This window comes from Podarcis muralis, chromosome W, assembly GCF_964188315.1.
Source record: "Podarcis muralis chromosome W, rPodMur119.hap1.1, whole genome shotgun sequence".
Lineage (NCBI taxonomy): Eukaryota > Metazoa > Chordata > Lepidosauria > Squamata > Lacertidae > Podarcis > Podarcis muralis.
In genome coordinates, this window is record NC_135674.1 from 7,402,252 (window position 1) to 7,426,584 (window position 24,333).

General features: G+C 45.9%; 1 protein-coding gene across 2 annotated transcripts in view; it reads right to left on the minus strand.

The window, feature by feature from the left end:
- The window catches only part of LOC144326469 (BCL-6 corepressor-like protein 1), a 94,741-nt gene that overhangs the window by 63,427 nt on the left and 6,981 nt on the right, over nucleotides 1-24,333 (minus strand). For both annotated transcript variants that reach the window (XR_013391510.1, XM_077923018.1), the window contains exons 3-5: nucleotides 11,439-13,838; nucleotides 1,149-1,287; nucleotides 160-240 (exon numbers count right to left, since the gene is read on the minus strand). Coding sequence is in view for 1 of the 2 variants with exons in the window: in XM_077923018.1 (XP_077779144.1) it covers nucleotides 160-240; nucleotides 1,149-1,287; nucleotides 11,439-13,838 (2,620 nt within the window). In the remaining variant the exon portion in view is untranslated. The remainder of the gene's footprint in view (nucleotides 1-159; nucleotides 241-1,148; nucleotides 1,288-11,438; nucleotides 13,839-24,333) is intronic.

The window sequence follows — 24,333 nt, forward strand, 5'->3', positions numbered from 1 at the left end:
GCTTGTCTCTTTCTGTATGGTTGTTTAGGGACTGGGGGACCAAGGCAGCTAAGCTAAGAAGATTTTACACAACACACAAGCATATGTTTCAGACAGACCACAACTCCCTGAAAAATAGCCAGGTTCCCCTACCCCAGATTGAAGGAATCAGCCACTCACCTGACTGGCTGCGTGTGCGGCTGCTCAGCACCACAGGAATGAAGTCCCGGAAACTGTTCTTTGATTTCTTCTCAACAAAAGCTGAGGAGGATTGTTTGGTTGGGGGGAAAGAAAAGAAAAAAGAAGAGAGCTCTGAAAACTAAACTGCCATTTGGAAAAATACAACTATTGGTCCAGGGAAGCTGTACATCTTCCGTCCTGCCCCCATCCCCAGAGATCTTAGCCACGAGCAGGTGTGAAGCTGGGAAAGTGAGCCCACAAACCCAAAAGGGGGTTTTCAGACACACAACTTGAGATTAGGGCACAACAGATCAAACTGTGCATGGGTTCAGTCATTCAGTCTGCTCTGTCCCACTTCCACATTAATCGGAAAATATACTTAAAAATTTTCATTTCTATCCTGCCCTTCCTGTCACCTAAAATACACATTTAAAACGTATTTTGGTACTCCCCCCCCCAAAAAAATCTTTATTTATTTATTTTTAGCTACGAACTATATTGCAAAATTTGAACAGCTGCAAAACCCAAAGGACAGTTGTGTTCTGATTTGCATTATCATCAGCTTGTACCCTCATGCCCAGCTCAGCAGGCAAGTGGTTCTGCCGTGGTTGCACAAACAAAAACTGAGGTAGAGGACATTGCAAAAAAATAAAATAAATAAAATAAAAACCTACATTTAAGTTATCTAATAGGCTTGATGTAGGTACGCTACTGTATTTTAAGGAAGCAAGCCAGAAATTCAGAGAACGGGCCTCATATATCCCAGAGAGGGTGGACAGAAACGCCTCACACTGCAGGTAGCAGCTCTGCCCTTTAAGGGTGGCCCACACCCATTTTGATCATCCCTCTCTCAAGAGGTAGGCAAAGATGGACTGTGCCCAGCAGAGAGAGACCCTTGCTGGCTACAGGACCAGCGTAAAAGAGTCTTCCATGGATGTTGGACACTTTTAGGAAAGGCAATCGTCAGAGCGCAGACCCGGCTCCTGTACCTTCTTCGCAGCTGTGCCCATGATGCCCTGGAGCTGCCTTCCGGCGCTTGCGCTTCACACGAGGGCTGCCATGCTCCTTCGTGGAGCCCGACTGGCTCTCCTGCTTGCTGACCTCGTGGGAGCTGTGATACTTCCGCCACTGTGGATACAGAAGAGACACACTGGCAGTGAGAAGAAGCAAGAGGTCTTTGCCAGATTTGTTCCATGTTATTTTTTCCATGTTTGTACCCCGCACCATGGATCACTGCCTTGCCATGGCGAAGGGGCTTGAATAACTCAGAGAAGCTATGAGCTATGCCATGCAGGGCCACCCAAGATGGACAGGTCATAGTGGAGAGTTTTGACCAAACGTGATCCACCTGGAGCAGGAACTGGCAAGCCACTCCAGTATCCCTGCCAAGAAAACTCCATGGACAAAGACAACAGGCATATAAAAGTTATGATGCTGGAAGATGAGCCCCTCAGGTCAGAAGGCATCCAACATGCTACTGAGGAAGAGCGGAGGTGTAATGGCTTGGCTCTCCCACAGAAGCGAGAAACCAGCAGTAATTATCTCAGGTTTATTGCTCAAACACATAAATCACTCCGGAGCTCCTTCACTCCATGTCTGACTCCAAGTTAGCAGTTGCCAAGTCTAAACTCCGCCCCTTCCTCTTCTTCCAACAGTGGAAAAAACCCTTCCGCTTCCGTTCTTTTTCCCTCCTCTTACTGACTTTTTCCCGCCTTCGAGTCTTTGAGCTAGCTATTCCCAGCCTCTCTCCTTCTGTCTCTGAGCTAAGATTGGTGTTTAGAGCTTTTTTATCTTCTGCTTGCTCTCTGCTCTCTGAAGTTCTGCCACTCGGCTGCACCTCCTCCCTCTCACATTCCAGTCCGCATTCCAGTGTCCTTATCTCCCTCGGCTTGCTTAGATTCCCAGCCTCTGTCAGCTCCGGAAGGAAGCTGACAGCAGGACAAGTACAAGTAGATTCAGAGCTGATGAAGCGGCTGGGCCAAAGCCGAAAGGACGCTCAGTTGCGGATATGCCTGGAAGCGAAAGGAAAGTCCAATGCTGTAAAGAAAAATATTGCATAGGAACCTGGAATGTAAGAACCATGAACCTGGGTAAGTTGGATGTAGTCAAAAATGAGATGGCAAGAATAAATATTGACATCCTGGGCATCAGTGAACTAAAATGGACGGGAATGGGCGAATTCAGTTCGGATGACCATCATATCTACTATTGTGGGCAAGAATCCCGTAAAAGAAATGGAGTGGCCCTCATAGTCAACAAAAGAGTGGCGAGAGCTGTACTGGGATGCAATTTCAAAAATGATAGGATGATCTCGATACGAATCCAAGGCAGACCTTTTAACATCACAGTAATCCATGTTTATGCACCAGCTACTGGTGCTGAAGAAACTGAAATTGACCAATTCTATGAAGACTTACAACACCTTATAGAAGTGACACCAAAGAAGGATGTTCTTCTCATTATAGGGGACTGGAATGCTAAAGTAGGGAATCAAGAGATAAAAGGAACAACTGGCAAGTTTGGCCTTGGAGTTCAAAACGAAGCAGGGCAAAGGCTAATAGAGTTCTGTCAAGAGAACAAGCTGGTCATCACAAACACGCTTTTCCATCAACACAAGAGACGACTCTACACATGGACATCACCAGATGGGCACCATCAAAATCAGATTGATTATATTCTTTGCAGCCCAAGATGGAGAAGCTCTATACAGTCAGCAAAAACAAGACCTGGAGCTGACTGTGGCTCAGATTATCAGCTTCTTATAGCAAAATTCAAGCTTAAACTGAAGAAAGTAGGAAAAACCACTGGGCCGGTAAGATACAACCTAAATCAAATCCCTTATGAATACACAATGGAAGTGAGGAACAGGTTTAAGGATTTAGATTTGGTGGACAGAGTGCCTGAAGAACTATGGATGGAGGCTCGCAACATTATACAGGAGGCAGCAACGAAAACCATCCCAATTAAAAGGAAATGCAAGAAAGCAAAGTGGCTGTCAGCTGCTACCTTATGGCTGGGACTGAAAACTGTCTCAGGAAGAGAAAGTTATTTTGTAGCTCTGCTAAATTTGCCTGGATACGCCAAGGTTCAAATCTTCGGTCTTCTGCATGCAAGGCTGAGAAAATTTTAGAAAACCATCCCAATTAAAGGGAAATGCAAGAAAGCAAAGTGGCTGTCCAACAAGGCCTTACAAATAGCGGGGGAGAGAAGGCAAGCAAAATGCGAGGGAGATAGCGAAAGATACAGGAAATTGAATGCAGATTCCCAAAAAATAGCAAGGAGAGACAAGAAGGCCTTCTTAATGAGCAATACAAAGAAATAGAGGAAAACAGCAGAATGGGAAGAACCAGAGATCTGTTCAAGAAAATTGGAGATATGAAAGGAACATTTCGTAGAAAGATTACCATAATAAAGGACAAAAGTGGTAAGGACCTAACAGAAGCAAAAGACATCAAGAAGAGGTGGCAAGGATACACAGAGGAATTATACCAGAAATATATGGATGTCTCGCACACCCCAGGTAGTGTGGTTGCTGACCTTGAGCCAGACATCCTGGAGAGTGAAGTCAAATGGGCCTTAGAAAGCACTGCAAATAACAAGGCCAGTGGAAGTGATGATATTCCAGCTGAACTATTTAAAATTTTAAAAGATGATGCTGTTAAGGTGCTACACAAAATATGCCAGCAAGTTTGGAAAACTCAGCAGTGGCCAGAGGATTGGAGAAGATCAGTCTACATCCCAATCCCAAAGAAGGGCAGTGCCAAAGAATGCACCAACTACCGCACAATTGCACTCATTTCACACGGTAGCAAGGTTATGCTTAAAATTCTACAAGGCAGGCTTAAGCAGTAGGTGGACTGAGAACTCCCAGAAGTGCAAGCTGGATTTAGAAGAGGCAGAGGAACCAGAGACCAAATTGCAAACGTGCGCTAGATTATGGAGAAAGCTAGAGAGTTCCAGAAAGACATCTACTTCTGCTTCATTGACTATGCAAAAGCCTTTGACTGTGTCGACCACAGCAAACTATGGCAAGTTCTTAAAGAAATGGGAGTGCCTGATCACCTCATCTGTCTCCTGAGAAATCTGTATGTGGGACAAGAAGCTACAGTTAGAACTGGATATGGAACAACTGATTGGTTCAAAATTGGGAAAGGAGTACAACAAGGCTGTATATTGTCTCCCTGCTTATTTAACTTATATGCAGAATTCATCATGCGAAAGGCTGGGCTGGATGAAACCCATGTTGGGATACTGCCAGGGAGATAACGTCCATCTGAGCCCCCAAGCCGGCTGCTGGACGATCCATCCATCGACCTCCCGTAGTCACGCAGTCACGCGGTATCAGCAATTAGCGGCACGAAGCCTTTGGAAATAGATTGCCACATTCCTAGGCTGGTGCACACTCTTTCAGCAGAATTCATACAGCAGAAGTTGCACAGCAGGAGAGCATATTTACATTTTATTCAACGTTGGTCAGAGCAAACAGAAGACATGACCGTCTGCTTCAGCGTTCAAGCACAGACAGAGAAAACGAAAGCAATAGCAAACATAAACATCCTGCAACAGGAAATATGCAGACTCTGTGACTCACAAGCCTGCTCTCTCTTAAGGTGGAACGGAAATATCCTAACATCCTCCCCCTTTCCGTGTAACCTGTAGTACCTGTGGTTCAACCCAATTGCAACCTCTGTATGTAACCCTTAAGTTGTTCTCTGTTAACAACCTTAGACAACAGATCAGCAGGAATTTCATTTCCTGCCATGTAGGACACCTGAATCAGTCCCTTTTGAATACACTCTCTTGCACGATGTAGCTTAATCTGCAAGTACTTGGTTCTCTGCTTGCAACTCTCTGAGTTCAGCAAAGCTAAACAGGATCTATTGTCTTGATACACTTGTATAGGACATTTCACAGAAACCCCAATGTCCTTAAACAGTTGCATCAACCATTCACAATCCATGAGTGAAAATGACAGAGCATTGAGTTCTGCTTCACAGGAACTTAGGCTCACTGTCGTCCTCTTTTTGCACAACCAGTCAAACAGGCAGTGGTTGTACATGTAGCATACTCCAGAAGTGCTTGTACCATCCGTGGTGTCACTTCCAAAACTTGCATCTGCAAAGATTTCAAGACCTCCAGTCTTCTGACTGGTGAACCTCAGCCTGTAGTGCATAGTCCCTTTCAAATAGCGGGCTATGCGCTTCAGAGCTTTCCAAGCCTGAACAGTAGGATTGTTAGCATGTCTGCTAAGCAGGTTAGTGCTTACAGCAATGTCAGGTCTTGAGCATCTAGCAATGAAATTCAACTTGCCTAGAATGCATCTGTACAGCGTTGTGTCAGAAAACGCTTCAGCAGTACTATCTACCTGGTAACCTGTCACCATTGGTGTGTCTGCTGGGTTTGCATCAACCAAATTCAACCTGGTTAATACATCAGCAATTTTCTGTGTTTGGTGTACCAGAAAATTACCTGCTTGGTCCCTCTCCACCTGCAGAGAAAGATAGTTGGATACCTCACCAAGATCCTTCATGTCAAAGTGCTCCTTCAGTTGAGCTAGGGTGCTTTGATAGAAAGCCTGATTCTTCCAAAACATCAGAAGATCATCAACAAAACATAAACAATACAGTTTGTTTTGCCCCTCCTCCTTGACAAACACACACGGATCAGCTTTGCCCTGGTGAAAACCTAGAGAAAGCAACGTTTCAGTGAGTTTTGTGTTCCAACACCTGGCACTCTGCTTGAGACCATATAAGGATTTCCGCAGTTTACAGACCATTCCCTTCTGTATCTGCATCCCGTCAGGTGGAAGCATAAACAGCTCCTCGTTCAAAATCCCGTACAAAAAAGCTGTATTAATGTCATGATGGGAAACATGCAGTTTCTCCTCCGCAGCGATCTTGAGCATCAGCCGAATGCTCTCATATTTGACGGTGGGTGAGTAGGTCTCGTGGTAATCCTGTCCTGGTACCTGTGAAAAACCTCTGGCAACCAATCTGGCTTTGTGTCTGACAACCTTGCCATTCTGGTCTGTCTTGGCCTTGAAGACCCATTTGCTGCTAACCAGTCTCATTCCCGGGACTACCGGTACCAGTTCCCAAGTTTGGTTCCTGTTCAAGGAATCAACTTCAGCCTTCATGGCATTAAGCCAAGGCTCAGCATCTTTAGAGGTTAATTCCTGAACCTCTTTGAAGCTTGAAGGTTCCCACACCTTCTCTGAGCTACTAAGAACAGCAGTTGCCGTCTTAGCAAACTCATCAGCAAATCTCTTTGGAGGTCTGCCTTTGGTCGCCCTTTCAGACCTGCGAACCAGACGCAAGTCTTCTGGACTCATCTCCTCTTTCTTAGGAGAAAAATGACCAATGGTGAACAGTGGTTCTTCCAGTTCATTGTCAGACGCATCAGATGGTCTGACTGAGGCCTTTGCGCTCTTGTAGTCTGCTGTGTCATCACTGTCACTGACACCAGCAGCAGCGCCGCCCACTGAACTGGAATCCGAACTCTGATCATCATCATCATCATCATCATCCTCCTCAGTCCTCAGTTTCCTCAGCTTTCTCAGCATGATCTGCTTTCTTCACATCACCTTCATCCTCCTCTGGGTAACTCTGGAAAATTCCCACATTTTCCCCCCACTTAGGATTGTACTCAACACTCCTTGTGAACTTAATGGATTTAGAGTCAGTCATCCATACCCTGTATGCACCTTTTTCGTACCCCATGAACAAACCATGTGCCCCACGCTTCCCAAGCTTGTTGTTTTGTGGGGAGTGTACCCACATGTCAGAACCAAAGATTCTCAAGTGCTTGATGTTCGGTTTCTTACCAAACATCTTCTCGTACGGAGTACAACCAATAGGTGATGACAGTCTGCGATTAACGGTATAAACTACCGTTGACAGAGCTTCCCCCCAAAACTTCTCAGGGAGGTTGGCATCATGCAACAAGGTTTTCATTCCTTGCAGCAACGTTTGATTTGCTCGCTCCGCAAGCCCATTCATCCATGGCGATCTAGGCGTTGTCAAGTCATGCTGGATTCCCTTCTCAGTCAGGAAAGCTTCAAACTGCTGAGAAGTGAATTCCCCGCCCCGATCAGAAAACAGACAGCCGATACGTTTACCGTGAGCATTCTCCAGCCAAGCACAGAATGCTTTGAACCTAGGAAACGCTTGCGATTTCTGCTCGAGCATAAACACATGAATGTACCTGGAAAAAGAATCAATTAGAACCATGAAGTACCTTGCTCCTCCCAAAGAGGGCGCAAGAGGACCAACCAGGTCTGCATGAACTAGCTGGTAGGGTTTGGAAGCCTGCCTGCTAGACTCCTTGCCTTTTGGAGCAACCTTCACCTTGTTCTCTGCACAAGATACACATTTCATGTGAAATTTACAGGGTTTGATGTTCAAACCTTCAACCAATCCAGGCATCTTGGCCAGCGCTTGCCAAGACATGTGACAAAATCTTCGATGTGCATCGTGAATGCATCCTGCATGAAGAACCTTGTTAGTTTGTGCAACACAACAAGAACCAGCATTAGACACAACAGCATTGTCATCATAAGTTATACAGAATAAACCATCTATAAACTTTGCATGCAAAATGTCCTCTTTGCCTTTCCTGATGACACAGACACTCCTCTTGAAGGATATCTCAAAGCCACGCCCAGTCAGCTGTGGGACACTCAGCAAATTGTCCGCAGCTCCTGGAACATACAGTACATTACTGATGGTTGTTTGCAAACTTGCAAGTTTCACAGTCCCTTCTCCTGCAATTTGCAATGTCCTTCCATCAGCCAGGTGGATCTCTCCGTCTTGAGGTGTGAAGGAGATAAACAGGTGCTTATCCTTTGATAAATGGCGGATCGCACCAGAGTCCACAATAAACCTGGCTTTAGCCTTTGGAGCAGTCTTTGCAGCAAGCAAAACCTTGTTTTCCACCAGCGTGGGCTTTTGCAGCTTGCCCCCCTGCTCCTGGCCATGAGACTTGCCTTTAGCCTTTGGTGAAGCAATGCCAGCTAACAAAGCCTTGTTTTTCCCTGGCGTGGGCTCTTCACCCTCCTTCTGCTTCGGGCCATCTGCAGGCATCTGTCTTTGTTTACCTCTGGCCTTCCGGCCTCTGCAAAGGCGATGACCTTGGTTCCCACAAGAAACAGAGCTCTCAGCTGCCGACTCCTTGGCTCCCCCTGGAGACTGGAATGCTGCCTGGGATGACATCACAGTCTGCTCCCCCTGCAGCTTGCAACCGGTGCCCTCAGCATCCCTGCATTCACTCGCATTCTGGGAAACAGCCAGGACCTCCAATGCAGTCAAACTCTGGGCATTCAAACTCTGAGCTGGGATGACTGGCAGATGAGCTGCTTTCAAAGCATTCCATATCTCACGTGCACTGGCCTTGCCAGCCAGGGTGATTAACTCTTCAGGAGCTACTGAGAGCAAAATTATCCCAACGGCTCTTGAGTCCTGTGCCGTCCATTCACCTGTCACAGGGGCTGGGGGGTCCTCAGAAACGGTGTGCCACACTCCGAACTGACGTAGCAAACTCTCACACCACACAGCCCAGGTCTGATAATCGTGCCGATTTAACTTTGGGCACTCAGTGGCTTCAGACGCTTGGAAAAACTCCATCTCAGGTCTTTACGTGAGCCCAAGTCTTTATGCCTTCAAAGACTCCTTATCTTGGCCCCCATTAATCACGAAGCCTTCTTGGCTCGGCTCCCAGGCCAATTAAGCCTTGCCGGACATCAAAAGCTCTTGCCGGGGCCCACAGAAAAGCCTCTGCTTTCGCTTTTCACATACCTCAGCAGTCTGACGCAGTTGTCTTACTCTCCTGTAAGTGCCGTGAATCTGGGCCCATAACCTTGTTGTTGGGATACTGCCAGGGAGATAACGTCCATCTGAGCCCCCAAGCCGGCTGCCGGACGATCCATCCATCGACCTCCCGTAGTCACGCAGTCACGCGGTATCAGCAATTAGCGGCACGAAGCCTTTGGAAATAGATTGCCACATTCCTAGGCTGGTGCACACTCTTTCAGCAGAATTCATACAGCAGAAGTTGCACAGCAGGAGAGCATATTTACATTTTATTCAACGTTGGTCAGAGCAAACAGAAGACATGACCGTCTGCTTCAGCGTTCAAGCACAGACAGAGAAAACGAAAGCAATAGCAAACATAAACATCCTGCAACAGGAAATACGCAGACTCTGTGACTCACAAGCCTGTTCTCTCTTAAGGTGGAACGGAAATATCCTAACAACCCAAGCCGGAATTAAGATTGCCGGAAGAAATATCAACAACCTCAGATATGCAGGTGACACAACCTTGATGGCAAAAGCGAGGAGGAATTAAAGAACCTTTTAATGAGGGTGAAAGAGGAGAGCGCAAAATATGGTCTGAAGCTGAACATCAAAAAAAAACAACGAAGATCATGGCCACTGGGCCCATCACCTCCTGGCAAATAGAAGGGGAAGAAATGGAGGCAGTGAGAGATTTTACTTTCTTGGGCTCCATGATCACTGCAGATGGTGACAGCAGTCACGAAATTAAAAGACTCCTGCTTCTTGGGAGAAAAAAATGACAAACCTAGACAGCATCTTAAAAAGCAGAGACATCACCTTGCCAACAAAGGTCCGTATAGTTAAAGCCATGGTTTTCCCAGTAGTGATGGACCATAAAGAAGGCTGATCGCCGAAGAATTGATGCTTTTGAATTATGGTGCTGGAGGAGACTCTTGAGAGTCCCATGGACTGCAAGAAGATCAAAAGTATCCATTCTTAAGGAAATCAGCCCTGAGTGCTCACTGGAAGGACAGATCCTGAAGCTGAGGCTCCAATACTTTGGCCACCTCATGAGACGAGAAGACTCCCTGGAAAAGACCCTGATGTTGGGAAAGATGGAAGGCACAAGGAGAAGGGGACGACAGAGGACGAGATGGTTGGACAGTGTTGTCAAAGCTACCAGCATGAGTTTGACGAAACTGCGGGAGGCAGTGGAAGACAGGAGTGCCTGGCATGCTCTGGTCCATGGGGGTCACAAAAAGTCGGACACGACTAAACGACTAAATAACAACAACAACAACAACAACATCCCGCACCTCCAGCACTCCCATGTCCCCAGGGCTGTTTGCAATTGAAATGAAACTTAATAAAACTCTGGAACCGAAATGCTAAGAAGATCCAGCCGATTTTTAAAAAGCACAGCAGTGACATCACTACCCCAATCTGCTTAACAGGTAAAAAAATAAATAACTAAAATTAAAACAACCTGGGAAAATGGAAAAGGACTTAGCTGGTGCTGAAATGACATCAAATCAGGTGCCACCTGGGGGGAAGTGTGTTTATATATATATATGGGACTCGGGTGGCGCTGTGGGTAAAACCTCAGTGCCTAGGATTTGCTGATCGTAAGATCGGCGGTTCGAATCCCCACGGCGGGGTGAGCTCCCGTCGTTCGGTCCCAGCTCCTGCCCACCTAGCAGTTCGAAAGCACCCTTAAGTGCAAGTAGATAAATAGGTACCGCTTTATAGCAGGAAGGTAAACGGCGTTTCCGTGTGCGGCGCTGGTGCAGCTTCGGCACGCTGGCCACGTGACCCGGAAGTGTCTTCGGACAGAGCTGGCTCCCGGCCTCTTAAGCGAGATGAGCGCGCAACCCTAGAGTCGGACACGACTGGCCCGTACGGGCAGGGGTACCTTTACCTTTACTATATATATATGTTTGTGTGTGTATGCATGTGTATATATGTGTGTGTATATATATGTGTGTGTGTATATGTATGTACACACACACACACACACACAAACACACAGGGGAATACCTGAAAAGGTCTCTCACTGCCCTTATTGCCACTCACTTAGCCTTTGAAGGGCAGGTCACCCTCAGAAAGGCTACAGAAGTGAACTTCAGTCACAGTGGTATGGAGGAAGACAGTCTAAGAGATAATCTGGGTTCCAAGCCATGCAGGAGCTTTAAAATGATCAGCACGGGCCACTTTGAACTGAACTCTGAAAGGAATCAGAAGCCAGGGCTTCTTAATGGCTGTGTCTCAATCAAGCAGCTGCTGGCAACAGGGAACACACTTGGGGCAATTAAAACAGACCTGCCCTAAGCCATATGACACAACCAAGTGCCTCTGAGCCTCTTCTGATGTCACATGCTCCATCTAGCTGCACAAAACAACCTCTGATGCAAGTAAAGTCTAACACAGGGGAAAGCCCAAGGCATTCTGGTAAGGCTGGAACCACCAGACAAAACCAGAAACGTTTTCACATCAGGGCAAGTCACTCACCTTGCGGGTGTGCAGGTTCTGGCTGTCCGATTTGCAGGGAGCCTGAGATTCCTCACTGCCCCTGCACTTCTGCTTCTTGTGGGTCAGGCGGTCTGGCCCATCATGCTGCCGCTTGGACTTGCAGGGGAAGCCCTCTTCCACTTCAGTGTGGGTCACCCCCTTGAGCTTGGCTTTTGGAGGGCTTCTCGAGGCAGCCCCAGCATGCAGACAAGCGGCAGAGGTGATGAGCACCTCTGGCTCCACTCGTTCCTTCTTCACGCGGCTGAGATCAACCTGGTGCACACTGCGGAGAGGGACTTCTGCCGCCAGCTGATCCCGAGGTGCGTTCCTGCACTTCCAGTCCTTGCGCTTGCTCCCTGGGAGAGGCGTCTCAGAGGTCGTCCGCACACTTGGCTGGCTAGCTAAGGAAAGGCTGTGAGATAGGTAGGCAGCCAAGACCTGGTTTTTAGGCTTGGCGTCCCCAGGGCACTTGCGGCTACAGCCCTCTGGGGGAGCTTTGGGCTGCGGGGTGGCCTCTGCTGCTGAGTCAGCCTCGAGTCTGTCAGAGTCGTATTTTGGAATGAGACCCTCGGAACCCCTTGTGTCTGGGAGACTGGTCTGAAGAGCTGGTGAGATGCACAAAGGGCTGACAGTGTTCAGCAAGGCTGCCTTACAACCCTTGCCCTGAGAGGGAGCTTCGGGGGCTTTCTGGACCACTGCGGAGGACTCTATCAGCTGCACACCAGGGAATGTGGCCAGCTCACCTGCACCAACTGGCTCGCAGGGGGCAACTTGATTCGGGCACAGCTGCCCGGCTGCCGAGATGCTGATGGAAAGCAGAGGGCCCTGATGGTAAGGCGACCACCCCAAGGGCAGCAGCTGGGGGCTGGCAGGCTTCCCGTTGACTGAGCACCGAGGGTAAATGCTTCCCTGGCTGGGGCTCCAAATGGCAAGCTCCTTTGAAGGGTGCAACTGGGCCCCTGGGACACCCCAGGCACGAAGGAGCTGCCTTGCGGGGTCAGGTGGCCCCTCTCCACCACTCTTCTTCCCGGGAGCCAGCCCGCCACTGCGAGGCTCTCCCTGGTCAACAATGGAAATGAGCTCCTTCTTGGTGAGATGGCGGGAGTCCCTGCCAAGGCCGGTGCCAGAATCCTTCCCCAGCAGCACGGAAGCTGGGACTGGGTTGGCCACCCCAACGTAGGTGCCTGGGATGGTGCTGATGAGGGTGGTCGAGTTCTTCACCCAGGAGCCCTGCTCCCCATTGCGGAGGAACTCCGGGAAGATGATGAAGGGCAACGTGGTGCCTGGGCCGCCAATGGCCTGAGCTACCCACTGAGGCTTGGAGAAGACTGTGGTGAACAGTGCTTTGCCACTGGTGTACACAGGCATCGGGGCCATCTTTCGCTGGCTCGGAGGAGGCAGCTTCTGGTGGTTTGACTTGGCGGAAAGGTCAAGGGGCATCTTGCTCCATTCCGGGGAGACCATCTCACGCTCCAGCTGTGGGGGGGATTTCAGTGGGGAGATGGAGGCCAGGATGCCCAAGGGAAGCTGTTCTGGGCCTGCCGGGCCCCTGGCAAGCACGCTGGTGGTGACTGACAGCGACACAGTGCTGGCACCTGCCACTGCCGAGGCAGGCGTGCTAGGCAAGAGGTCCGAGCCATCGACAGCAGAGGAGGGTCCAGTGACCGCAGGGGTGCTGCTCTCCCCTGACGGGGCAGGGCAGTTCAGCTGGCTTGTCTCCACAGGGGCCACTTTGGGATCTGCAGCCAAAGGCCTAGCCACGGAGAAGGCATACGGGTAAGAGCAGAGCTCAGAGGGGGAGAGAAGACTAGGCAGGCAGGGGTCTTGTGGGAAGGAGGGCATGATAGGCAGGGCAAGAGCAGAAGGGACCCTGAGCAGGCTTGGAAGAGGTGGGAGGTAAACCAGGGGCTGGCTGGGGGTGAGGACTGCTCTGGGTGGGAAGGAGAGGGCCATTTTTTGCATAGCAAGGGCCTGAGAAGTGGAGAAACAGATGCTTTTCAAGGTGAAGGTGGCTGGGGCAGAGGTCAAAGTGCTGCAGCTGTTGGTGGCCATGGTGGCGGCAGCCTTTGTGGCAGCTGTAAGGGTTGTGCCAGCAGCTGCGGTGCTCTTCTCCTTCCCTGGATACTCGCTCTCCAGAGCCTTTGGGAAAGCAGGGGAGACCTCTGCCGCCTCCTTAGCAGACAGCCGTGCACCGTCCGGGCTGCCACTGCTCTCTGGCCTTGTGAGCCCACCCTCCCTAACTTTGCCTGGGTTGGCATCGCTGCCCTTCAAGGCCTTCTCAGCACAGTCTGGCTCGCAGGGCTGCTCCTTAAGTGTAGGTTCAAGTTCCTCTTCCATGGTGCCCTCTGCCTCAAACCCTTGGGCACTGCCGCCGCTACTCGAGACTGCCGTGTGCTCCACCTGCAGCAATGAGGGAAGGCAATTGCATTAATAACATTATTGTATAAGCACAATGCTGGTGTTTCACATGCAAATTATATCAGGAATCCTAAAACAGGTTAGAAATCAGTTTCATTGTCTCCACGTTGCTAGGGAGCCAAGGCAGAGTGACTTGCCTAAGGCTACCTAGAATCAACAAGGGTGATCCACACCTCCACCTGGTACGCCGGGTGAGACCCTACCCACCTTCAGACTGTCTCATCAAAGTAGTGTGTGCCCTGGTTATCTCCCGCTTGGACTACTGCAATGCGCTCTACATGGGGCTACCTTTGAAGGTGACTCAGAAACTACAACTAATCCAGAATGCAGCAGCTAGACTGGTGATTGGGAGTAGCTGCCGGGACCGTATAACACCAATCTTAAAGGATCTTCACTGGCTCCCAGTGCATTTCCCAGTACAATTCAAAGTATTGGTGTTGACTTTAAAGCCCTAAATGGCCTTGGTCCAATATACCTGAAGGAACGTCTCCTCCCTCATCATTCAGCCTGGACACTGAGGTCCTCCTCTGAGGGTCTTCTGGTTTTGTTTTTTTTAATCATATTTATTGAAGTTTCAAAAAAAATCCAAAATATAAAAAAGAAAAAAAGACATAAAAAAGAAAAAAAGAAAGAAAGAACATTTAAAACCTTATTTTCATTAACATCTTTCCAGGACTTCCCCACCCCTCCCCCTATTGTATTCCATTTCCATTAGATTAATTCCACAAGTTTTTTCCTCAAATTTAAAACTTATTATATTTAACCCAATGTTCAATTTGATTCATCTTATATAATCCCTTTCCCTTACAGATACCTTCTTTCAACATTAAATTTTTTTTTCTCCCTAAGGACGGCCCCAATTCCCTTCCACGAATTCCCCTTTTTAATACACACAAAAATTAAAAGAAGTAAAAAAAAAAGATTCAAAATATAATTTTACACCCTTTGGATTCCAAATCTCCCTCCCCCCTTTCCCGGTGTCGATCCCCAATGTCCATCAGTCTAACTGCTATCAGCCTGGAGGCCTCACGTCCATGTCCAAATCTCTCTCAGCTCCACTTTGCTGATTTTCTTGGTAATCTTTAACTTCAAACACCCAATCTTAAAAAAGTTCTATCTCAAGAAAGTCCATTTTTCTTCCATCCAGACCTCTATATTTAAGAGTAAAACTCAAATTCTGTTTCTTAATCCTTTTAAGTCTGAATGTCCCAAATGTTCTAACTTCCAGCTTAGTCCAATTCTTGTTTTCCTTTATGTCCTCCCTAGCAGGCTTTTGGCCTTCCTTGATCTTTTACAATAATATGGCTCCTCCTTCATTCTCTTCCTAATCGTCGTGGATCCCTTGTTCTCTTTCCTCAAATTTCTTTTCCTGTTGCGCTGCAAAAACATACTAATTCAAAAACTTCTGGTTCCTCTACAGAGGTGTTATTTGTTCAGGAACAAAAACTTACGTCAAGTCCCTTCCATTCTTCAATAGATAAATCTATTGTCTCCTTTAGTGTAGAAACCTCTGTAGACAAAATAATGTTTCGTTTTTGCAGCTTTCCCAGGAGATAAAATAGTCCAGTCCCATTCCATGAGTATTTTTCCACTTATAGTCATTCTTGTAATGTCCAAAAGCCCCTCTAGGGGGATTATGGTAACTTAGTTTCCTTCCAAATCAAACCCAAAAGTCAAGCTAACTTGTATTCCTTATTTTCGGCAATTTATATCCAAATTGTAACAAATCTAACCAGCAAAGTCCTAAAAACAAAGTTCTCTTTTTATTCTCCAACTTTGACAGCTACTTTGACAGCTGTCAAAATCTCTATATCTCTTCACCAGGCTCTCTCACGGATCTCTCCCGGTTCCCGGGGGGGTTGCATTTTAGCTCATCCACTCTTCTCCTCCAGCACAGTTACTTGTAATTTCCCATCATGAAATTAATAGCTTTTATCAAAAAAAAAGAGCAAGCTCTTCTCTCGACCTTAGTTGTCAAATCCTTGCTTTAAATTGTCTACAATAGGGGGGAGACGGACTTCCTTTTTGCGCCTCCCCCGCTCGTACCGAATTAAAAAAAAAACACAATTTCCCCTTTTAGGTCCGATTTCCAGATTACTCACGGGTTGTTATTTTAGGTCTGAATTTCCAAAAGAAGAAGTCAGCGCTCTCCGTCGAATGGCATGCGGCTTTGCTTGGCAGGGGAAGCGGAAGACTCATAGCACCACGCCACCCCCCATCGCCCGGTCCGGAGCCTTTAAAAAGGCTCCTTCGCGGGTCGGGGGCGCAAACGGTGCCCGCCGAGTCACCAGGTCCATGGGCATCCGCGCCCATGGTTTCTGAGGGTCCCCGCGTCGCCGGCGCGGCGGGACCCAACCCCTGCCGAGCAGACTCCCTCCGGAGCTCGGAGGGAGTCCGCCATTCGGCGCTGGCGCCAACCCGGAAGTCGAGCCTCCTCTGAGGGTCTTCTGGTGGTTCCCTCACTGCGAGAAGCAAAGTTACAGGGAACCAGGCAAAGGGCCTTCTCTGTAGTTGGGGCCGCCCTGTGGAATGCCCTCTCATCAGATGTAAACCGAAAGTAACTTCACACACAAAGAACATTCCCTGTATGTGAACAAAACACACCTCCCAGTGGGCAGGACGACACATAGAACTATTAACCCTGTAAGCTCTGATTCTCCTCACACTCCCTCTCATTCTGTACACTGGGGGAACTGTAAGTACAACCACTTACCCCAAACACAACCCTTCACAGAACTCCCCATGACGCTGGAAGCTCAAAGGTTTAGTAAACCCATCTGCCAGATTCTCCTGACTTGGACAGTACTTCAGCTTCACCAAGCCTGTCTGGACACTCTGACACACATTCTGGAAACGTATGTCCAAATGTTTGGTTCTGGACTTAAACTGTCCAGACTCTGCCAACTTCAAACAGCATTGATTGTTCTCCCAAACAGTGATGGGCAGGCAACAATCCCCACAGATCTCTTAGACCAAACACCGGTAAAATTCTAGTTCCCTACAGAGTTCTGACGGCACACTGAACTCAGCTTCAGTAGAGGAAAGTGCAATAAGACTTTGCTTTTAGGACTTCCACCCAACTAGAGATTCCCCAAACTTCACTACCATCCCAGACACCGATTTCCTGTCTCCAAGATTTGCCCAATCGCTGTCAGTCCAGAACGTGAGCTGTGCTTCACCCTCAGCTGACAGTTTGAGACAGAAATCTTTGGTATTTTGCAGGTAACGCAGCACCCTCTTGATACCATTCCAGGCACTCACACTTGGCTTTGGAGCCTCCCTGCTGAGCAGATTGGTAGCAAATGCTATGTCTGGTCTGCTCCACTGGGAGAGATAAAGCAAACTACCCAGAGCTGACTGAACGATCTCAGCGTTTTCAAACTCAGCACATTCCCCAAGTGTATTCACGTAGCTTGTCTCCATGGGTGTTCTGACCCCTGCACATTCAGACATCCTGAACTTCTCTTTTTTAAAAAAAAAAGATATTTTTTAGAATTTTACAAAATGAAAAACGAAAAAAGAAAAATACAAAATACAAAATAAAAATTGTTAAAAAACAATTCCATCTTTCAATCACTTATCTTTCATTTGCTTGTTTCCCGGACCTCCTCACACCTCCCTTTTTGTATTCCCGTTCAATTTGTTAGTTCAGCAAATCCTTCCCCTCTTTGTTTATCCTAATCTTTAATCTTAAAATAATGTAACATTACATTTTTGCCTGTTAATAGCCCATTTTTTCCTACTCCTTATAGCGTTATAGCTAAAAACCACATAACTTTTCATCCAACATCATTCTAACATTCATTAATTTTACAATGTTTCTGTAGGTAGTCTTTAAATTTCTTCCAATCTTCTTCCACCGACTCTTCTCCCTGGTCTCGGATTCTGCCGGTCATTTCTGCCAGTTCCATGTAGTCCATCACCTTCATCTGCCATTCTTCCAAGGTGGGTAGGTCTTGTGTCTTCCAATACTTTGCAATACTTACTTATCAAACCTTTATTAGGCATTATGCAAATAAAACCATAAAAGAGAAAATAGCATATAAAACCCTTAAAATATATATAGAAAGGCAGCAGTTGGCTACATACATATTTATATATATACATATAAAATCAGTGGTTTTCCTTGTTAACCTGCTCCTTGGAGGACTGCTACCAAAAACTCGGCTACCCCCGCCGTTACCCTTTGGTCAACGTCGGATAGGCAGAATCCCACACATTCACCTTGCTGGGGTTCCAGACCACCCAAAAGAGGGGACAGCACGCGTTGACGGAGCGTACTGTACAATGGGCAATGAAAGAGAATATGCTCTACAGTGTCCGGGACATTCATAGAACATCTGCAGAATCTCTTGTTTCTGGGAATGTTTTGATATCTTCCCCTGACAAATGCTGAGGGAAAAACATTCAAACGGGCCAGCATAAAAGCCCTACGTTGGGCTGGGATTATTAATTTAGTGACATAATTGGCTCTGCTATCTAAGATATTTAAATCATAGAATATGGGGGAGCAAATTTTGTTTACAGCTGCCATAATATTTTGTCTCTCGACATCCTTTAGTCTAGTTAGGATATTATGGAAAATGTATTGCTCATTAGAATTGTACAGGGGCTCCAGCTCGATGCCTAAAGATTCAATCTTTTTTTCGAGGTACTGATACCATCTTGATTTATAGGAGTCTTTGAGCAAATCAGCGAGCAGACTTGATGGAGGGCAGCGAAAATGGCAGCGTAACCAGTACTTTATTGAGGTGGACCAGGCCCAATATTCCATTGTGTGTATGCCTATTTCTGCACACATTGTTTCATATTTGATCACAGCTGGGAGTCCAAGAATACGCCTCAGAAAGCTGGAGTGAATCTTTTTTAAATCACTGTTATATGCTTGGACCCATAGCGGGATTCCATAGAATATCTGGGATTGCACTTTTGTTTGAAATATCTGATTGGCCGCAGGAATAAATTGATTACCTTTCTGATAATAAAAACGGGCAACTGCTGATGAGGTGCACTTTGCCTGTTTTATGGCATTTGTGCGATGATTTGCCCACCCTAAATTGCTCTGGAATAAGATTCCCAGATACCTATAGATTTTCACTTGTTGGATTTCTTGCCCTCTTATTTTCCATTTCTCTAATTTCCAACCATTCGAGAAGACCAAAATTTTTGTCTTCTCATAATTTATAGAGAGTTTGTTACATTCACAGTAAAGGATCAGAGAAGATATAAGACGTTTCAGACCCAAGCTCGTTAATGATAGTAGGACAGCATCGTCTGCGTATAATAAGAGAGGGACTGGTTTCTGATTAAGTTTAGGGGCATGTGATTCTATTTTTTGAAGGTGATCTGGCAAGTCTGATAAAAATAAATTAAATAGAAAGGGGGCAAGAATACACCCTTGTTTTACCCCTTTCGAGTTTGGGATGTCTGATGAAAGGTGACCTTTGGTGTTAAGTTTGACTTGACAGGTATTGGAAGAGTATAGATTTTGTATTAGAATCAATAAACGCTGATCAATTTTTAATTCTGCGAGTTTCCTCCACAGCTTTGGGCGGTCAATTGAGTCGAATGCACCACGAAAGTCCACAAAAGCAGCATATATCTTAGATTGCCTTTGGGATCTGTATTTTTCAACCAAATGCATAAGTATAAGGCAGTGGTCTAATGTAGAGCAACCTTTGGAGAAACCTATTTGTTCTTTCCCTGGTAAATTTAGGTTTTTCATCCAGGTAAGGAGTTTAGATAAGAGGTGCTTAGCGTAGATTTTCCCTATCACTGATAGTAGGCTTATCGGTCTATAATTCCTTGGTTCTTTTGGGTCGCCATTTTTAAAGATTGGGATAATTATTGATCTTAGCCATATCTCAGGTATGATCCCATGTTTATCTATGAGAGTAAACAATTGAGCTAAGGGTTCTGCCCACCAATCTATATAGGTCTTGAATAATTCTATTGGTAGACCGTCTGGCCCAGGAGATTTCCCCGATTTGAAATTTTTAACTATCTCTCTAATTTCCTCTTCTTCTACCCTTGGCCACTCCTGGAGTTTATTGATTTTATTTTTAGTGGTCTCATTTCCTTTAGGTTCACTGTGTAGATTGTTAAATACAGATGTAAAGTATTGGGACCATTTGGATTCTGCAATTGGTGGTAGAGTTAGTTGATTTTCGGCTTTCAATCCTCCGTACACTAGGTTCCAGAACGCTTTGTTGTTTTTACTCTGAATTGAGTCGAATAATTGTAGCCATTTTTGGGTTGCATATTTCTGTTTCTTTTCGGCCAGAATGTAATGATATTTTCTTTTTTCATCAAGATAAGAGGGCTCTAGTTTAGTGCGATTATTTTTAAATATTTGGCGCAGTTTTCTTTTTAGCTGGAAACATTCATCATCAAACCAAGGGCTAGCGCTATGTTTAAGTACCCAAACTTTAGGTGGAGTACTAAGCTCTACGAACATTTGGAAGATTTCATTATAAATTTTCGGAATATCACTGTGGGAATTAGTGGTCTTTAAGTTGGATAATATTTGTTTTCTCAGGTTGGCTGTAAGTTTTTGCCCCACTGCTGCACTCATTTCTTGGGACCATTTTAATTGGGTCATTTGTTTGTATTGAGAAGGTTCTATGATATTGTACTTGGTTATTTTGGTTTCGACCTTTAAGTTAATAGACAACGATAATGGCTGATGGTCGCTTTCAGTACGCGTTCCAATTTTGAGGTCCATGATCGAATTTATAATATTATAAGGGACAAGAATATAGTCGATGACACTGCATCCTCGGGGGGAGAAGTATGTAAACTCCCCGCTTCTATCGCCTTTTGTTGAACCGTTCACAATCTGCAAATTAAAGTTGTTACATAATTCAAGTAGGCGTAGGCCTTCGTTGTTTACAACCCTATCTCTGGAGAATCGTCCTATTTTCAGGGCATGTGCGATATCATTATCAGTATTCCAATTTAGTTTGCTACATAGTTGTTCATTGTTGGTTCCCACTCTGGCATTAAAATCACCTGCTATTATCAGTGAGGCGTTTGGGTATTTATCGGTCAAATTTTCTATATAAAAGGTTAGTTGTGACCAATTTTCACTGCTGCTGTTGTTTTTAGTTGGGGGGATATAGACATTTACAAGTAGCAAAGTATCATCTTTTTGGGTTAAAAGTAGAGCTTGTGCAAGTGGTAAGCATTTTTCTAGCTGCTTGATTTCAAACCCTAAGTTGTCTTTGATCATACAACAGAACCCTGCTTTCGGCCGGCCCTTCGTGTTTGTTTTCAGTGCGGGTTTCGTATAGGAGGTGAATCCATTGATTTTAATATCTCTAGTTGACCATGTTTCTTGTAGAAGTATTAATTCAAAATCTTTAAAGAAGTTCATTAGGTCTGGGTCTCCGTCTTTGTTTCCCCACCCTGCAATATTCCAGGACAGCAAGCGTAGGATCCGTTTTTGAGTTGGTGGCTGGTTGACAGCATTTAGTCATTCTAGTTCTGTTATTGAGTCCAGCGAGGGATTTTGTCTTGTGCAGATACAGCCATTTGTCGCTGCTTTCGGTGGGGAACATAATGGTGGATCTTTTAGACTCTTTTTTAAAGTGCGGGAAATTAAAATTTCCTCCCTTTCTTGATTTTCTTCCTTAGCTGTTCCTTGTTCCTGAGAAATTTCTGTGGTTGGTGGACTGTTATGGACAGTAGGACTGTTTTCAGTCTCTACTTCCATTTCTTTGGCCTCATTTGGTGTTGAGCTCAGTGTGTCAGGTCTGTTGGAGGTCATCTTTTGTTCGGCAATGTTAGAGTCCTTTGTAGTACTTAAATAAGGGGTACCTATTTCGTTTGGAGCTAGTATTTGATATCTCAGCCAGGAATTTGTGGTCTCATTGCTGGAGTTTTTCCTTGCCATTTCATATTCTAAAGGAGGCTGGATTTGAAGCTCTGCATCTATACATTTGAAAGTTCCATTAGTAGCTCTCTTTTTGACTATGCATTTTGGGGAGAGGGCTGGTAAGTGTAAAGTTTGATTGTGTATTGTTTCTACTGCATTTTGTTGACCTTGTTGGTGAATTTCGGTCAATCTGGCCTGTAGTTTCGTCAATTTACTGAGTATGTTTATTTGTTCTTTATCTGGTAGCTTGGTAAAGTTACTCAGCAGATCTTCTTCTTCTGGGACTGTCCAGTCTATTGTGTCAAGGGCGAGGGTATTCTTGCTGCTGTCGTGGCATACATAAAGAAAGTTCTATCCTTCTTTGGCACCAATTGGCCCACGATGCCCAGGAGAAAGGCCTCTGGTTTCTTCAAGAAGGTATATTTAAATACCTTTTTCATTTCGTTATATATCATCTCCCAGAATGCCTTAATCCTTGGGCACGTCCACCAAAGGTGAAAGAATGTACCTTCAGTTTCTTTACATTTCCAACATTTGTTATCGGGCAGATGGTAGATTTTTGCAAGCTTGACTGGAGTCATGTACCACCTGTATATCATTTTCATAATATTCTCTCTTAAGGCATTACATGCCGTAAACTTCATACCTGTGGTCCATAACTGTTCCCAGTCAGCAAACATAATATTATATCCAACATCTTGTGCCCATTTAATCATAGCAGATTTCACCGTTTCATCCTGAGTATTCCATTTCAACAGCAAGTTATACATCCTTGACAAAATCTTAGTTTTGGGATCTAACAGTTCTGTTTCCAATTTTGATTTTTCCACCTGGAATCCATTTTTTTTATCCGAATTGTATGCCTCCATTATTTGATAATAATGAAGCCAATCTCGCACTTTGCTTTTTAATTTTTCATAACTCTGCAATTTCAGTTTGTCACCCACTTGTTCCAAAATTTCCCAATATTTTGGCCATTTGGCCTTCATATTGAATTTTTTTCTGAGCCTTCGCTTCCATCGGTGACAACCACCTTAGGGTTTTATTTTCAAGCAAATCCTTATATCTTATCCAAACATTAAACAGTGCTTTCCTGACAATATGATTTTTAAATGCTTTATGTGCTTTGACCTTATCATACCACAGATATGCATGCCATCCAAATACATTATTAAAACCTTCCAGATCCAAAATGTCTGTGTTTTCAAGGAGTAGCCATTCTTTCAACCAGCAGAAAGCTGCTGATTCATAATAAAGTTTAAGGACATCCTGAACTTCTCAAGCAACTTCTCAATTTTGCCTTTCTGACTGAACAAAAAGCTTCCATCCTCAGACCTATCTATCTGGACACCTAGGTAAACCTTCACTGGATCAAGGTTTTTGAGCTTAAACCTTGCACCTGTTTCCCTGTCTGTGCCACATGGACGATGTCATCCAGAAACACCAAGACCAGCTCCTGTGTCTCTCCTGATCCTTTCAGGTACAGGCAGCTGTCTGCCAGACTTCTCTGGCAACCCATGCTCTGCAGAGCATCATTCAGACACATGTTCCAATTACTGGCCGATTGTTTCAAACCATAAATGGACTTGTGTAACTTCCACACTACATCTGGCTCATTGCCCTCAAACCCTGGAGGAGGTAGCATGTACAGATCCTCCTTCAGGTCTGAGTTCAAATAAGCAACATCCACATCAAAGTGATCCACATGATGACCTCTTTGTGCAGCTACTGTTAAAAGCATGCACAGTTTCACTCCGGGAAGTAGGAGCATACACTTCAGTGTAATGCAGCCCCTTCTGCTGTGTGAACCCTCTGGCCACTAGCCTAGCCTTGTACTGTGGTTCTCCAGTCGCTGTGGGTTTAATCCTGTAAACCCAGCGACAGTTCACGGCCTGCTTGCCTGCTGGCAGCTTCGTGGTGGAGAACACACCTAAAGACCTCATTGAGTTCAACTCCTTTCCCATTGCCTCTTGCCATTTCCTGGCTTCTGCTTCAGGCAACTGTTGAACTTCCTCAAAACTCTCTGGTTCGCACTGCACCAAACCAACCCACACACTAATGACCTCAAACCTCTCGGGTGACTTACCTTTAGTAGTGTGTGTGGAACGCCTTAGCACTACTTCAGGTGCCTCCTCTGACCCACTGGGGCCAGCTAGTGTAGTGCGTCCTTGTCATCAGAAGACTCCACCTCAGACTTACTACGTCTTCTGAACTTCTGCACTGGACTGGTGGGAGATGAAGGTGCACTCTGAGGTTCTTTTTTAATAGCCTGTGGAGATGCCCTTCCCTGTTCCTGCTCCTGGTCAGGGACCAGATCCTCAGCAGCAGGTTCAGTATCTACCTCTCCCTCCTCAGCAGAGTCAAACAGACTCTCTGGGAGAATGTCAGGATTCCCATGGATGCGTGTCCACCCACTCTGCTCACAGAACTCAGCACTCCTGCTGACTAGAACCCTTGACTGATTGCCTTCTGGATAGGCAAATCTCCACCCCTTAGTCCCTGGTTCATACCCACAAAAGATCATTTTCCAAGACCTTGGGCCACCCTTCCTGCGTTGGGCCTTTGGCACAAGAACCCAAGCCTTGCACTCAAACAAATGGA